This window comes from Dendrobates tinctorius, unplaced genomic scaffold (assembly GCF_039654945.1).
Source record: "Dendrobates tinctorius isolate UK_male_01 unplaced genomic scaffold, ASM3965494v1 ptg000232l, whole genome shotgun sequence".
NCBI classification, from domain to species: domain Eukaryota; kingdom Metazoa; phylum Chordata; class Amphibia; order Anura; family Dendrobatidae; genus Dendrobates; species Dendrobates tinctorius.
The window spans coordinates 18,154,793-18,171,709 of NW_027361899.1; the positions used below are offsets into that span (position 1 = coordinate 18,154,793).

The 16,917-nt window shown below is 42.5% G+C and overlaps 1 protein-coding gene across 3 annotated transcripts in view; it reads left to right on the forward strand.

The window, feature by feature from the left end:
• Window positions 1-16,917, forward strand: part of LIN9 (lin-9 DREAM MuvB core complex component) — a 37,887-nt gene that overhangs the window by 8,978 nt on the left and 11,992 nt on the right. For 2 of the 3 annotated variants that reach the window (XM_073556382.1, XM_073556384.1), the window contains exons 2-12: window positions 538-570; window positions 5,009-5,100; window positions 5,370-5,474; window positions 7,665-7,798; window positions 7,980-8,105; window positions 12,135-12,292; window positions 12,706-12,839; window positions 13,502-13,621; window positions 13,858-13,959; window positions 14,174-14,254; window positions 14,724-14,849. In XM_073556382.1, coding sequence (XP_073412483.1) covers window positions 538-570; window positions 5,009-5,100; window positions 5,370-5,474; window positions 7,665-7,798; window positions 7,980-8,105; window positions 12,135-12,292; window positions 12,706-12,839; window positions 13,502-13,621; window positions 13,858-13,959; window positions 14,174-14,254; window positions 14,724-14,849 — 1,211 coding nt within the window. The remainder of the gene's footprint in view (window positions 1-537; window positions 571-5,008; window positions 5,101-5,369; window positions 5,475-7,664; window positions 7,799-7,979; window positions 8,106-12,134; window positions 12,293-12,705; window positions 12,840-13,501; window positions 13,622-13,857; window positions 13,960-14,173; window positions 14,255-14,723; window positions 14,850-16,917) is intronic. The other variant, XM_073556383.1, reaches the window with a different exon arrangement.

Consider the following 16,917-nt stretch of genomic DNA (forward strand, 5'->3'; position numbering starts at 1 on the left):
AACCTCATAAAATGACAGTGGTCAGAATTGTAAAACTTAGCCTGGTCATCAACATGCAAACCACCCTGGGGGGGTAAACGGGTTAGTCAGTCATGTAGCGGTTCCAGCAGAGCGATGGACTGGAGTAAAAACACAGTCATAATATTTTTGCGACATTTCTAAGAATTTTACTCCATTCAGATGAGCTTGGCTTGATGGATGCGGCTCATAAGGTTCTCCAAAATCCGCCGTTGGCTGGCAAACTTGGACGTGGTACGGAGAAGTCATCAGCGGCCTTCCAGCTAAAATACCATAAGGAAGGTCAAAATTTGATATTATGCCTAATCAGTGCCCCCCCAACCAAAATCAACCTTATGTGCACAGATATACCGGCCATAATCGCATCCCCGAGCTCCTACAGCTGTTGGGTTTCTGACATTATCTGCCATAGTGAAGTGATGTTCGAAGGGTTATACCCCGTGTATGATTCCCACCCCATCCTCTGTGTGCTCCGGGGGTCCGCTCATTGCTTCATGTATTGTTTGTTTGTCTCCTTAGATTCTTCAGCGAAGGCGCTCGTCAGTCTGAAAGGTAAGATTCTCCTTACCCCAATATGTTTTGCACTCGGGGAGCTCGTAGACCTGCAGATATTTCATGAAGTTGTCTCAAGTTCCAGTTCTCAAAAGTGCGCTTCCTCTTCCTCCCGGCTTACTAATTTGCCAGGGGCCGGTGCGCTCCTGAAGATTGACAGTTCAGGCCAATGGCTGGCTGAACTTAAGGCCTGAACTATGCGTTCTCTGATACTACAAACCAAGACCTCTGCCACTGGAACATGAGAGGCGTGTGGGGGGGTTGGATGCTGGCTGGCGGTGGTGTTGGGGAGCTCTGATTCTGGCAGGCAGTGTTGGGGGGGGCTCAGATGCCTGTTGGCGGAGAGGGGTGTGTCACGCCGGTTGGCGGGGGGGGGGGTTGGACGTCAAGGAGGGGTTACTCGGACGTCAAGGGGGGGGGGGGTGCTGAGCCAGTTGCCTGAAGGTGGGGGAGGCTCGGACGCTGGCTGGCGGGGGGGTTGAGGGAGGCATGAACTGTAGGGTGGTGTGGACACTGACTGGTGGGTAACGGGCACACTGGCTGGCGGCGGGCCGAGGACTGTAGGTGGTGTAGACGCTGGCTGGTGGGGGGCACAGACACTGGTGGGGGAATAGTGGACGCTGGCTGGTGTGGGGGCGCAGACTAGGGGGGTGCAGACGCTGACTGGTGTGGGGGCGCAGAGTAGGGGGGTGCAGATGCTGACTGTGGGGGGAGGTGTGGACGCTGACTCGTGGGCCAAGAGACCATCCATCGCTGATAGACTGCAGTGGTGGCAGACACCCTAGACAACAAGCTTTACCCGCTAGAATTACAATTCCCTCCGTTTTTGAGAATGGAGAGAATTTTTAATAAGATTTGCTCGTTTTTTGCAAGCACTTTGTATTGTTGCTCATTCTGTGAGCGGATAAGACCCCATTAATGTAATATATTTTTTTTTACAATCATTCATTATATGCTGCTTAAAGTAAAGGCTATAACTGCAGTCTCTTCCACAAATGGCTGCAAAAAAAAAATGTCTTGGCACAAAAGAATTTACAATAGCTAGAGGTTTTGTAGTCCTGGTCTCCGGCCCACTGCACGCTCGTCGGGATGCGTGTCGTATCCCTCTATAGGCTCCAGGGGTCTGCACTTTGCCACCGCTTCTGTTCTGGTTAATGGGATGTTTGCAAGATACTGAGCGTCGGCCGGCCAGCAGGTAGTTGTCTCTCAACCATCGATGTCAGCGCATGCCTGGATAGTCCCTTTAACAAACATTAAATTACATTTTCCTATCATTAAAGGGGTTTTACCATCTTATGAATCTATGGCACATAGCTAGCAGGGCTGTGGAGTCGGAGTTAGTTTTGGTTGGAGTCGGTAGAAATGTACCGCCTCCGACTCCAGCTTTAAAAAAAATGTATTAATATTTCATAATTGAACTTTCATATGAATTTTATAAATGTTACTCAAATATATATGTTCTATCAAACTATGAACAACAGTGATAAGCAGTTCTGCTGGAGATAGAGACATTTCTTACTTCTTGTGTGTCAATGTTCTCCACTGCCCTTATCTAATCTTATACTTGGTTAACCTCATGCTGCCCCAACCCCCCTACTTACAATGTATGAAACAAAGTGAAAATGTGTTGCAAATTCTTAGTAGTAAAGCTCCTCCTCTAGACTAGATCATACTAGGTGTGCGTCTTCCAAGCATCTCACAGCTGCCTGCTACTCAGAAGAGGAAGACTGTAAGAAGTATTATCCTTTCAACAAACTTTGCATCAGTTAACTGTGAGTACATGAGGAATAATAACAGTATTACTGACCACTATATCAGTTGTACGACCTGGCAATAATTTTGTACAATTGTTTTTAGGAAAAACAATTGTCATTTGGATTGTGAATGCAGAATTAAAAACCTGAGAATGTCAAAGAAGCATCACATTAAATCAGCTGTATTTGAACATTTCACCATCACTCAAGATAGAAAACACTATGTCTGTCAGTGTATGACAAATGATCCAGACGAAAACAAATGCTGTGAAGCCAAGATGAGTGCATATTCAGGCAAAGATAAAAATGCTCCTACCAGAGCTTCTAATCTAAAGAGACATTTACAGCGCTTTCATCCAGAAGTACTGAAAGCAGTGGATGAGAAAGACTGCATCCAAACCAATGAACCAGTGCCCAGCTCTTCCAGCCAAACAAAGGAGCAGAGAACTTTGCAGCCATCAGTTGCAAGATATTTTGTCAGTGACAAAGTTATTGTGACAATGACAGTAGATACATTTAAAAAACAGATCATAGAGCTTGTTGTAAAGGATAGTGTGCCTATTTCATTATTTTCACGACCAGCTTTTATGTGTCTGAATGGGGAAATGGCCCGCAAGCTTGGTGTTTCTCTGGAGAGAGAGAGTATTAGAAAATTAGTAATCGAAGAAGCTTTTAAACAAAAGGAAGAACTTAAAAAAACTCTCAAGGGACGCTTTCTGTTTCTTAAAATGGATGCCTGCACACGTCACAGAGTGAACTATTTTGCCATCAATGTCCGATTTTGTTTGTGACAAAAATGAAATAGTTACCAAGACATTGGCAGTAAAAGACACCAAAGCTCATCACACCAGTGAGTTTCTCCAGGTCTTGGTGGAAAAGGTTCTGCAAGACTATGAACTTAAAAAAGAGCAAGTTCTTTCTGTCGTAACTAACAATGCTTCAAATATGATAAGTACTATTAAGCTAATGAAAGAGAGTAATGATGGTGACCAGCAGCTAGAAGAACATTCTGGGTCCACAGACACAGAAATGTTTGAAATAGAGGAACACAGTATTGAAACTGAGGAGCAAACTGAAGTTGCTTCAGATGAACAGCAACATGATAGTTTAGATCTTGTTGAAACTGTGTCAATATGTTCTTTCATTCATCACATGCGCTGTGTTGTGCATACGCTACAGCTGGCTATAAGAGACAGTCTGCAAGAAGGACATGCTGCTGCACTGATTGGCAAGGTGAGAAAATTGGCTACTGTTGCCAGAACCCCTAAAGTTGACTCAATTTTGAAGAGACGTGCTGGAAAAGGGGCAATTATTGATCAAGCAACACGATGGGGCAGTACTTAATGATTCAGCGCTTGGTTGAACTGAAAACCTTTCTTGTAGACATGGCTAACCCTCAACTGACGCTAAATGAAAGTCAGTGGAATCAGGTGACTGAGCTGGAAAAATTGCTAGAGCACCCATTTACAGTGACTAAAAAATTACAAGCAGAGGACTTAACTCCAGGTATTTTCTTAAAGGAGTGGAAGAACCTGATGTTTCGCCTGTCCCAAAGAGGAGGGTTAATTGCAAGTGGCATTGCTACATCAATGAAACGGAGAGAGGAGCTACTATTACAAAATAACATTCTTTTGGCAGCTGTTTATGTAGACCCAATGCATCGGATTCTTCTAGATGATCAACGGCTAAGTAAAGGAAAAGAAGCTCTGTTTGAAATAGCAGTAAGGATGAAAGGGTTGCAGGACAGTCAGGAGGAACAAGAAGAATTTGGTCGTCCTGCCACATCTTCACCCTCATCATCAACTGATGAAGAATTTAATTTAGAAAAATATTTGGATCACAAGGACCGTGCAAAGCGTTCCCGCATAGAAGAGTCATCCCCATCAAGGAACACAGCCAGTACATTTCAGCAGAATTTTTCATGTGCACTAAAAGAAATTGAGAAATTTGACCGTTCATCAAAAATAACAGTGCAACAAGTGATTCCTCTGTATCCTGACATTGTCAGAGATGTTGCCCGAGTGGTTACTGCTTTGCCACCAACACAAGTTAGTGTAGAGAGGTTGTTCTCTGCTCTCAAAATAATTAGATCAGATTTGAGGGCATCCATGAAGGAGGATCTGACAGAGGCAATACTTTTTCTGAGGACAAATTTATAGATTTCTTCTTATTAACTGCATAAAAGTGTTTATTGCATATTTACTTACAGTTTATAAAAGTTTATAAAAGTTATTTGCTATATTCTAATTGTATTCTAATAAATGTAGTTTTTGCTCTAAGTGGTCTGATTACTTATATGATGGTGAGAAACTGAATAAGCACGATGTTTAATATTTTACAACAGTAAATTTGTTGTTATGAATTGGCCATTTATGAAGGAGCCGGAGTCAGAGCCTGATAAAATCCAGGAGTCGGAGTCGCAACTGTGGCTTACCGACTCCACAGCCCTGATGGCTAGGAGATGCCCGCACTCTGGGTTCCTTGGGGTCCAACCTTTGAAACCTCGGCTGATCCTGAGTATTTAGGGCACGTGACTCTGGTTCACTGCGGAGTCCCCTCTAAAGTTTTACTCTCGTGATTCACTGTGGATTTTCCAGATTCTGCAAATATTATAAATCTGTCAAGTGTGAATATAATCTGCGTAGTAATGGTACAAAAAAAAACTCTTCTTGGTTTATATACAGAAGGAAGTTTATCGACTACGTGGAATGAAAAGTTCTCGCCTCAAAAAACCCTGAGCTGGAAAGGTGGTAACAGCCCGGTCACTGAGCAGCTGGTGAGTAGCGGATGTGAGTAGAGGAAAAAGTTTGGATCTCATTTATGAAAAATAAAATCTTGTTGCCTGTAACATCGAGTCGGAATATCGTTGTCAGTAGTCAGATTAACCCTTTAATAGTGAGCATTAGAGTTTACATTGGTGCGATGCTAGGCTTGAAGGGCGAGACTGCCTGAAAAGACCCCTTTGGAAGGGATCCCTGCTCTCAGTACCCCCCTAAACTTCTCCTTTCTCCTGCTGTCATGCCTAATATGATGTCATTTCTCTAGACACCCCGGAGCTCTAAAAGGAGCAGACTCATAAGTGACGAGGAAGATCGGCAGATAAACACCAGATCGCCAAAAAGGAACCAGAAAACAACGCTGACGCCGCAGGTAACCCGCATTCACCCATTGAGTCCTTATCTCCAGCACGGTTTGCATTCTGTCTGCCGAAGGTCCTAAATAGGGATTCCTTAAAGGGGATGTAATTTGAAGACCCCATATGTAATGAGGACACCTCTCTTCCTTTACAAGACCCTCTTATTTTACAAGGACGGTCATTTAACTGGCTGTCCTTTATGTGATATATTTTCCCTTCAGCGGCTCCAATTTCCTTCACCTCTTTGCCAGGATCTTGACTACTTAGTTCCGCTAAAGATTGCACATTGTGGTCACAGCTTTAAAAAAGGATATGGACACCACATGGGGGCATTTTTTTACACCTAAACCCCTATTTAGGGTTAAAAATGATTTTTGCCATTGAGTTTCATTAGTGATTGCACCCTCTGCTTTCAAGACCTCATTTAGACATCCATTTTTAGTTTTTTGTTTTTTTTTCACAGAACCCTTACCCATTATTTGCGAAAAATCTATCTGTGATTTTAATTATTTTTACTTTTTTTTTATTTCTATTATAGTAATATTTTTCCCCATACAAAAAAATAACTTGGGGTAAAGAGAGAAAAACAAAAAAAGATAGCTTTTTTTCTTGTATGCGTGGAAAAAATATGTGCACGCAGGGTATTTTAAGCAGTTTTTATTCAAAAGTAAAAAAAATTCTTATAAAAACCAGTGGCGCTGCATGAGGGTATGACAGCTGCAAATTAACAGATAATGCCACCTTTTATCTGGATGATATTAAAAAATTACTTAAAAATATTTATTTGCGCTAGTAATACCCACAATATTGTCTCTCTTCAAAAACAAACATACAATATAAAAATATATATATATGTGTAAATAAATTCCCTTTATAATCTCAAAAACCACATCAATAGTGCAACTAAATAACGCAAAATGAACAATAAATTAAGGAGGAAGCAGATAAACTAATAAACTGATAAAAAACCAAACCGCTCCCCCACATAGCAGTGTGTAAAATTAGGCACACATAAATGCACCTGAAATTGGCAGATGATAAAAATTAGTCTCAATTCAAATAGCGCACATACCTATTGTGCTCCCCTGCTGGACTTCCTTATAATCCAATAGTGAAGCGGCGTGGATAGAAAAAATAATAATCACGAAAGGATCTGGGTAAATGTTGCAAGAGGGTCACCTTTAGTGATGTCCAAAGTACTAGCGGGGGATGCTCCGGCCGGTAGCAATCCCCCTGTTCACCGCTGGGTATTACTAGCGCAAATAAATATTTTTAAGTAATTTATTCAAAAGTAGTCTGAAAAGTCAGTAAAAAAAAAAGTTTGAAAGACTCCTCCACCTTTAGGCTGAGTGCAGACGGACTTTTTAGCCCTGCGGATTTTTCCGCGCAGAATGGAAGAAATCCGCAGGTCAAATGACCTGCATTTTTCCTTTGGATTTCTTCCATTTTTCCTGCGGTTTTATTGCAGTTTTTGTGCGGTTTTCCCCCTGCGGATTTGGTAACAGGGGAGATGGAAAACCGCACAAAAGAAGTAACATGCTGCGGATTTTGTACCGCAGGAAATCCGCGCGGAAAAATCCGCAGCGTCTGCACAGCTGTTTTTTTTTTTTTTTCATTGATTTTAAGGCTACTGTACATCACAATGCGGATATGCAACGTTTCTGCGCGGTAAAATCCGCTGCGGATCCGCTGCAAATCTGCTTCGTGTGCACACAGCCTTAGTGTATTCACACTGAGTTCTTAGACCAGAAACTGTTCAAAAACCACAAGTTTTCATTATAGAGTTGGGGAATTTGTGAAAACAGTGGGAATGCACTCAGAGAATGTGCACACGATGCATTTTTAAAGAGAATGGGTCAGCAGGAATTCACCCCTTAAATTACTTTTATACGCGTCTAGCTCTCTAAAAGACAAGACCAGCAATGCCTTTACATGGCCAGTCTGTTCCTCAATTACGGAGAAATTGGCTGACAGACTATGGTAGATCTGAAGCCTTTGTCACTCCAGCTCTATTCCCCGCCTCCTGCTTGACTGACGGGCCTTTTGCGGGAAGTCACAATATAGAAGCTGTCTGTCAAGGAGGCGGACCTCTATGAAGGTTTGACCATAGTGCCACCACATTACCTCAGTACCATCTGACTGTACCTTTTAGCAATGGTATTTTTTTGTATTTATTTTACTGAATGCGACTTTTTTTGCTACAGAAGTTTACAGCCATCACAACCACACCAGTGAAAAAAGCATCACAGAAAATAGGCTACAGGCTCCGCAATCTATTAAAACTTCCCAAGGCGCATAAATGGTGTATATATGAGTGGTTTTATTCTAATATCGACAAGTGAGTAACAGCAAAAACGTGACGCTTTTCTCCAATGTCTTTTTATCACTCGCAGCCACTACATTCATCTCGCAGGCTTAGTTTGTGTCCATAGCTTGATTATTGTCGCTTTACTTCGGGACGGAATGAAAAATATTGGTCTGATTTATTTTTCTTTTCTCCCTTTTTGTTTTAACTTCAGGCCTCTTTTTGAAGGTGATAATGATTTCTGTGTTTGTCTAAAAGAATCTTTTCCAAATCTTAAGACAAGAAAACTAACCAGAGTGGAATGGGGGAAAATTAGACGACTGATGGGGAAACCTCGAAGGTAATTCACTAATCATCACTGACCATCTATCTGTTGAGTGAAATTGTGCTGGAAAATGTCAGTAATCCATAAGGGTGAACATGGTCATCAGGACGAGATCTGATCATGGGCTTCACTTTAACTGTATCTGGTTTATACAAGGAGCCAAACTGTAGCCATTGTGATTGAGTGTTATAGTAGTTACAGTGCCTTGCTAAGTTTTCGGCCCCCAGGAACTTTTCAACCTTTTCCCACATATCATGCTTCAAACATAAAGATACCAAATGTAAATTTTTGGTGACGAATCAACAACAAGTGGGACACAATTGTGAAGTTGAATGAAATTTATTGGTTATTTTAAATTTTTGTGGAAATTCAAAAACTGATAAGTGGGGCGTGCAATATTATTCGGCCCCTTTACTTCAGTGCAGCAAACTCACTCCAGAAGTTCATTGTGGATCTCTGAATGATCCAATGTTGTCCTAAATGACTAATGATGATCAATATAATCCACTTGTGTATAACCAAGTCTCCGTATAAATGCACCTGCTCTGTGATAGTCTCAGGGTTCTGTTTGAAGCACAGAGAGCATCATGAAGACCAAGGAACACAACAGGCAGGTCCGTGATACTGTTGTGGAGAAGCTTAAAGCCGGATTTGGATACAAAATGATTTCCAAAACGTTAAACATCCCAAGGAGCACTGTGCAAGCGATCATATTGAAATGGAAGGAGTATCATACCACTGCAAATCTACCAAGACCCGGCCGTCCCTCTAAACTTTCATCTCCGACAAGGAGAAGACTGATTAGAGATACAGCCAAGAGGCCCACGATCACTCTGCATGAACTGCAGAGAACTACAGCTGAGGTGGGACAGTCTGTCCATAGGACAACAATCAGTCGTACACTGCACAAATCTGGCCTTTATGGAAGAGTGGCAAGAAGAAAGCCATTTCTCAAAGATATCCATAAAAAGTGTAGTTTAAAGTTTGCAACAAGCCATCTGGAAGACACACCAAACATGTGGATGAAGGTGCTCTGGTCAGACTAAACCAAAATCCAACTTTTTGGCAACAATGCCAAACGATATGTTTGGCGTAAAGGCGACACAGCTCATCACTCTGAACACACCATCCCCACTGTCAAACATGGTGGTGGCAGCATCATGGTTTGGGCCTGCTTTTCTTCAGCAGGGACAAGGAAGATGGTTAAAATTGATGGGAAGATGGATGGAGACAAATACAGGACCATTCTTGAAGAAAACCTGTTGGAGTCTGCAAAAGGCCTGAGATTGGGACGGAGATTTGTCTTCCAACAAAACAATGATCCCAAACATAAAGCAAAATCTTCAGTGGAATGGTTCACAAATAAATGTATCCAGGTGTTGGAATGGCCAAGTCAAAGTCCAGACCTGAATCCAATCGAGAATCTGTGGAAAGAGCTGAAAACTGCTGTTCACAAACGATCTCCATCCAACCTCACTGAGCTCGAGCTGTTTGCCAAGGAAGAATGGGCGAGAATTTCAGTCTCTCGATGTACAAAACTGATAGACATACCCCAAGCGACTGCAGCTGTAATCACAGGAAAAGGTGGCGCAACAAAGTATTAAGTTAAAGGGGCCAAATAATATTGCACGCCCCACTTTTCAGTTTTTGAATTTCCACAAAAACGTATAATAACCAATAAATTTCGTTCAACTTCACAATTGTGTCCCACTTGTTGATTCTTCACCAAAAATTTACATTTGGTATCTTTGTGTTTGAAGCATATGTGGGAAAAGGTTGAAAAGTTCCAGGGGGCCGAATACTTTCGCAAGGTACTGTATATTCTTGTACATTGGGGCAGTATTATAGTAGTTATAAGGTCTGTGCACACGCTGCGGATCCGCAGCAGTTCCGCAGACAGTGTACAGTACAATGTTAGCCAATGAGATTTCAAATCCGCAGTGCACATGCTGCGGATTTTTCCGTGCGGATTTGCTGCGGTTTTAAATCCGCAGCATGTCAATTCTTTCTGCGGATTCCGCAGCGGTTTGCTGCCTGTTCCATTGTTCAGGTGTCATTCCACAGGGGAAAACCGCTAGCAAATCCGCAGGAAAACCACAGGTCACTTTACCTGCGGTTTTACCTGCAAATCTGCGTGAAAAAATCCACAGGTGAATCCACAGCGTGTGCACATACCCATATTCTTATACATAGGGAGCAGTATTATAGTAGTTATATTCTTGTACATAGGGGTAGTACTATAGTAGTTATATTCTTGTACATAGGGGCAGTATTATAGTAGTTATATTCTTGTACATAGGGGCAGTATAATAGTAGTTATATTCTTGAACATAGGGGACAGTATTATAGTAGTTATATTCTTGTACATAGGGGACAGTATTATAGTAGTTATATTCTTGTACATAGGGGACAGTATTATAGTAGTTATATTCTTGTACATAGGGGGCCGTATTATAGTAGTTATATTCTTGTACATAGGGGGCCGTATTATAGTAGTTATATTCTTGTACATAGGGGGCAGTATTATAGTATATTCTTGTACATAGGGGGCAGTATTATAGTAGTTATATTCTTGTACATAGGGGCAGTATTATAGTAGTTATATTCTTGTACATAGGAGCAGTATAATAGTAGTTATATTCTTGTAGATAGGAGCAGTATAATAGTTATATACTTGAACATAGGGGACAGTATTATAGTAGTTATATTCTTGTACATAGGGGACAGTATTATAGTAGTTATATTCTTGTACATAGGGGGCAGTATTATAGTAGTTATATTCTTGAACATAGGGGGCAGTATTATAGTAGTTATATTCTTGTACATAGGAGCAGTATAATAGTAGTTATATTCTTGTAGATAGGAGCAGTATAATAGTAGTTATATACTTGAACATAGGGGACAGTATTATAGTAGTTATATTCTTGTACATAGGGGGCCGTATTATAGTAGTTATATTCTTGTACATAGGGGGCCGTATTATAGTAGTTATATTCTTGTACATAGGGGGCAGTATTATAGTATATTCTTGTACATAGGGGGCAGTATTATAGTAGTTATATTCTTGTACATAGGGGCAGTATTATAGTAGTTATATTCTTGTACATAGGGGCAGTATTATAGTAGTTATATTCTTGTACATAGGAGCAGTATAATAGTAGTTATATTCTTGTAGATAGGAGCAGTATAATAGTAGTTATATACTTGAACATAGGGGACAGTATTATAGTAGTTATATTCTTGTACATAGGGGACAGTATTATAGTAGTTATATTCTTGTACATAGGGGACAGTATTATAGTAGTTATATTCTTGTACATAGGGGACAGAATTATAGTAGTTATATTCTTTTACATAGGAGCAGTATAATAGTAGTTATATTCTTGTAGATAGGAGCCGTATTATAGCAGTTATATTCCTGTACATAGGGGCAGTATTATAGTAGTTATATTCTTGTACATAGGGGACAGTATTATAGTAGTTATATTCTTGTACATAGGGGACAGTATTATAGTAGTTATATTCTTGTACATAGGGGCAGTATTATAGTAGTTATATTCTTGTACATAGGGAGCAGTATTATAGTAGTTATATTCTTGTACATAGGGAGCAGTATTATAGTAGTTATATTCTTGTACATAGGGAGCAGTATTATAGTAGTTATATTCTTGTACATAGGGGGCAGTATTATAGTAGTTATATTCTTGTACATAGGAGCAGTATTATAGTAGTTATATTCTTGTACATAGGAGCAGTATTATAGTAGTTATATTCTTGTACATAGGAGCCGTATTATAGTAGTTATATTCTTGTACATAGGGGGCAGTATTATAGTAGTTATATTCTTGTACATAGGGGGCAGTATTATAGTAGTTATATTCTTGTACATACGGGGCAGTATTATAGTAGTCATGTAGTTGACGATTTTATTGGGATTATTCCTGTATGAGGATACCCATCATGGTGATTCTTTTCATTATGTCTTGCGATGTCTTGCGGTCTGTGATTGCTTCGGTCGGTGATATCTATATTCTGTACCTGTAGATGTTCTTCTTCGTTCTTTGAAGAGGAGAGATCGGCTCTAGAGCAAAAGCGACAGAAGATCCGGCTGTTGCAGCAGAGGAAGGTTGCAGATGTTTCACAGTTCAAAGACCTCCCAGATGAAATCCCACTTTCCTTGGTTATAGGAACAAAAGTTACAGGTAAAGATAATCATTATGGGCATCGCCCTTGTGTGACCGCTCAGAAATTGGGGCTGGCTCTGCATGGACAGTATGTGCATTGCTTTGCTCACTCCGTATAGCTACCTCTGTCTGTGAGCTGTGTGCATGAGGGTAATCTGACGGGGCGTGTCTGGCGCCGACTATATGGAGGGGTGTGTGTCGGGCGCCCACAGTTTGGTGGGGGGCTTGTCGGTAGCACCACTGTATGGTGGGGGGCGCCGGCTGTGTGGAGGGGGTGTGTGTCTGGCGCCGGCTGTGTGGAGGGGGTGTGTGTCTGGCGCCGGCTGTATAGCAGTAAAGCCGTAGAATAGATATCAAAACTCTGCATGCAGCCGATAACATAGTTATACATGAACATGTAACCACTAGTAAACGTCTCCTCTTCTCCACAGCCCGGCTGCGTGGCATCCATGACGGCTTGTTTACTGGCCAGATAGACGCTGTAGATACTCAAAATTCTACCTACAGGGTGACATTTGATAGAAGTGGCCTCGGCACCCATACTATCCCAGATTATGAGGTCCTGGTAAGTGTAATGGCTCCTTGAGATGCCTTGTTTTGGTTTGAGCGGCCATTGATCTTCCTCATACAGGACTTGCCTTACAGGGGTTTTGGCAAGACTGGTTTTTATTGCCACACTACAGGATAGGAGATAAATGTCTGATCACTGGAAAGTGCAGTTTTTAGGACTTTCCTATGCAGCAAAAAAACATAAAGTGGTTTATGAACGCTTTACATATTTGGCTTTCATTTGGTGAATGTAGGGCTATGGGAACATTGCAAAAAAGTTCCCAATGTATAATGTAGGTGAAGTGCACAGACGCAGTGTTCGCTCAGCCGAACGTGTCTGACTTGGGTTTATAACACAGATTGTCCAATATATATGAAGGTTCTGATCCAAGTCACGGCCCTTTCAGGCAAATCCTGGGCTAGTGAGATTTTCAACACTTGGTTTCTGAACTATCAGAATTTTGCTTAAAGAGATTTTCCACCATCAAATCAATATGAGATTGGTGGGTGTCCAATAACTGCACTGTTCAGCTGTTACCAGCATCGGCAGCGGCCAGAACACCACAGCGCCCTGGAGCTGCAGATGGGCTTCTACTCTTTTACCATCACTAGTAAGTACATGCATCACATGTGGCGCCTGTAACCACCGCTGATGTTGGATTTTGCTTTGATTTACAGAGTAACGAGCCCCATGAGACTATGCCTATTGCTGCTTTCGGTCAAAAACAGCGGCCTTCCCGAATGTACATGACTCCTCCACGGTTACATCACCCGCCTCATGTGCAGTCCCCCATCCTGGTGAGAACCCTAACCTGCATTTTAAGGTTGCATTGCTTCTGGTTACGGCCAGTGCCGCCTCTGGCGTCCCTTTTGATGCAACAGAGTTTCAATACCAGTCACAACCCATAAAGTTGCGCTGGTGGGTCGGGGATGAGTATTTTATTTTGGGGAGGGTTCTTTTGTACAATCTATTTTCACTTCCAGATTTTATTATGAAAAAAACTTTTCTGTACTTTTGTTATTACTTGTTAAAGGAAATGGATCCCCTGTTGACACAATCATCTTGGAAAACAAAATCTTCCGGCTCAGACAATGACACTATAGGCGGATTCCCTGTTGAATTCCTCATTCAAGTGGTAAGTGGAAAGGACGTGAGAAAATCAGCGGGGTTATGTCCCGTAAAAAATGTAAACTAGTGTCCACAGTGGTGAAAGCAATATTCCCAGTGCTGCAGCCCTTTCCCAGAGCTGCTGGCTTCTCTTTGGGATACGCCATCACTTTTGATAATGCTTTTCCTCTCATGAATATATTTTTTCCGTTACAGAATTCCTAAATTTTTCTTTTATTCAGACCCGATTATCGAAGATTCTGATGATCAAAAAAGAACAAATCAAAAAGCTGAAAGACATGAATACAGAAGCTGAAAAGCTGGTGAGATTCATACTTCTTACTTTTTTTTAACCTACTTGTATATGGAGGCCTTATACCGGAAGTCCTATATGGATGTCGCACTTTTTGTGTTTGTTGGTTTTGTTGTTTGTTTTTTTTTAAACACCAAAAATAACAACTTTACATGTGTCGACTGACTGCAGATATACCGGAAGTTGCTGTAAGATCTACTGAAAAGTCATTCTGGCCGAATCATAGAGCAGACCACCGATCTCGGCAGAAAAAGATCTGTGCCACTGTAAAGGCCATAGTACAATTAGCCGAACGGTCACTGACCGTCTATTAGTAACGAGGCCCTTTAGGAATTACCATTGAGAAAGTACTAATATAAGGTTGGCTTTTTTCTTTCCCAGCTCTCTGATAGTGTGGATGAGTGATGACTCCAACATTACAGCTTCTGTAACTCGTGCATCATTTTTTTTTTTTTTTTTTTTTACTTTTTCTTTCATAGAAATCCTACTCTGCACCGATCGGCATCGAGTTCCAGAGGCGATACGCCACCATTGTGCTAGAACTGGAGCAGCTCAACAAGGATCTTAATAAAGTTCTTCATAAAGTCCAGCAGCATTGCTACGAGGTGACAAACCCCTTATCTTTGCTGGGGTTTAGGAACAGTTTCCATGTGCAATTTAGAAAACATTTAAAAATTAGTTCATAGAGAAATAACGAATATAAATCTATCCTATTATTTCTAAACACTGTTTTCGGTGATTCCTTTGTATCTCCGTTCATACTGCACCCACACACACAAATGATACAACATTTCAAACTTGCCCCCTTAAGCAAGAAAATAACCAAACAAACCACACATCCACGATTTGATCACAAAATACAGTTTAAACATTAATTTTCATAAACCTGCAGGTGGCACCACTGTACCCCAAAGCACACTACCAACACATTTGTATATATGCACTGCTTTTTCAGTGATTACTTCGTCCCACACACAAATGCTGAGTCATATGGAAACAATTTGTAAACATTCACTGATTATTTTGCCACACACACATGATATACCATTTGAAGGGTAAACTTGCTCCCTTCAGCAAGAAATCAGCCAAACAAACCACACATCCACGATTTTATCGCTAAATACAGTTTAAACATTCATTTTCATAAACCTGCAGGAAGACACAATGACCTGTAGGTGGCGCCTCAACCGGAAAACATTTTTTGGCCTCTACTTATCAAACCAATTTATTGTATTACTAATCTACATATATAAATTCCTGTCTGTGTTCATCATCTCATGAAATACATTTACATTTGACCAGCTTGCTTTCTCGTTCGCCTTATTGGGGGACACAGAGACCATGGGTGTATGCTTTGCTGCCACTAGGAGGCTGACACTATGCACAAAAAAATGTTAGCTCCTCCTCCGCAGTATACACCCCACCGACCGGCACCAATTTCCTCAGTTTAGCTTAGTGTCAGTAGGAGGTGGACACGGGTCTTCCATTAAACCCATATCTACCTCGTCGTGCGTCGTTCCTTTACAGGTTCTACGGAGGGATACAGAGTGAAAAGTCACATCTGTACTCCCACATGGAGTCTGCGAGTACGGCGTGTACTGCCACCCCGTATCCTTGCAGTTCTCCGCGGCAGGACCAGCCAGACGGACGCCGACACCAAGACGTGCCAGCGACTCCAGGGGTCCTTGTCGCCAGTCTCCCTCCCACTCGCCTACCAGAGCCTGTCGGTTGGATGAGACGCAGGACTTCTTCAGACCCAGGTAACGGATCGGGGATGGGTGAGTATAGATTTTTTTTTTTTTTAATTTTTATTACCTGGCTGCTCATTCCCGACAGACAGGGGGCCTCTTCAATGGCACAGGGATGCGGGCGCTCGCAGTCGCCCAACATCTATAGGCACACCATGCTCTTTTTTGCTGGCCCCGCATTCCCCCCCCTTTCTGGAGACAGGGAGCACAGGGCCTTTTTCCTTTCCTCCCCTTGAGAGCGGCTTGCGGCTGCGGCGTCCCCTTCTTCCGACCTCCGCGCCGACCCCCTGCTGACAGGCGGCCGCCGCAACTAATTTAGGCCCCGGCTTCAGTTCGGGCCTACCGCTGCGTCGCGGCCACGCCCCCCGCCACTTTCTTCTAAGCGGGCTTCTCTCCCGCTCTTCCCAGGCCCTCCCACCGCCTGTCCTTCACCTGCCCAGCCTGCTATTGGCTAGAGGGCAGTGAATTTTAACCCTGCGATGTGCTCCGCCCTCCCTCCCTCCTCTCCTGGACGCGCGCTCTTTCTCAGGCAGGTGCCATTTTACCAGCCTGTTAGCCGGACACCAGCTCGTCACCGGATCATCTTCTGCCAGCTGGTTTTTTCGTTCAGGAGGTCTATCGGCCGGATTTCTCTCTGACCTGCATCCACTGACAGGTCGCAGAGCATCGCTTCTGGGGACACCGGACCGTGAGTAGCTCTGCACTGCAGACTGACCCTTCTCCGCCCTCTGTCCCCCAACCTTCCGGCATTACCTCAGCTTTTCACTATGTCTACCTCGAAGTCTGATCGTACCCGCTCTACTGCCCCCCCCCCCCCTGCACTTTAGGCAAGTTCTTTGCATGTTCTTCGTGCAATCACAAACTTCCAACAGGCCAGTCCACTCCCCTCTGCCTGGATTGTAGCAACCCAATTCAGCCTGACGCC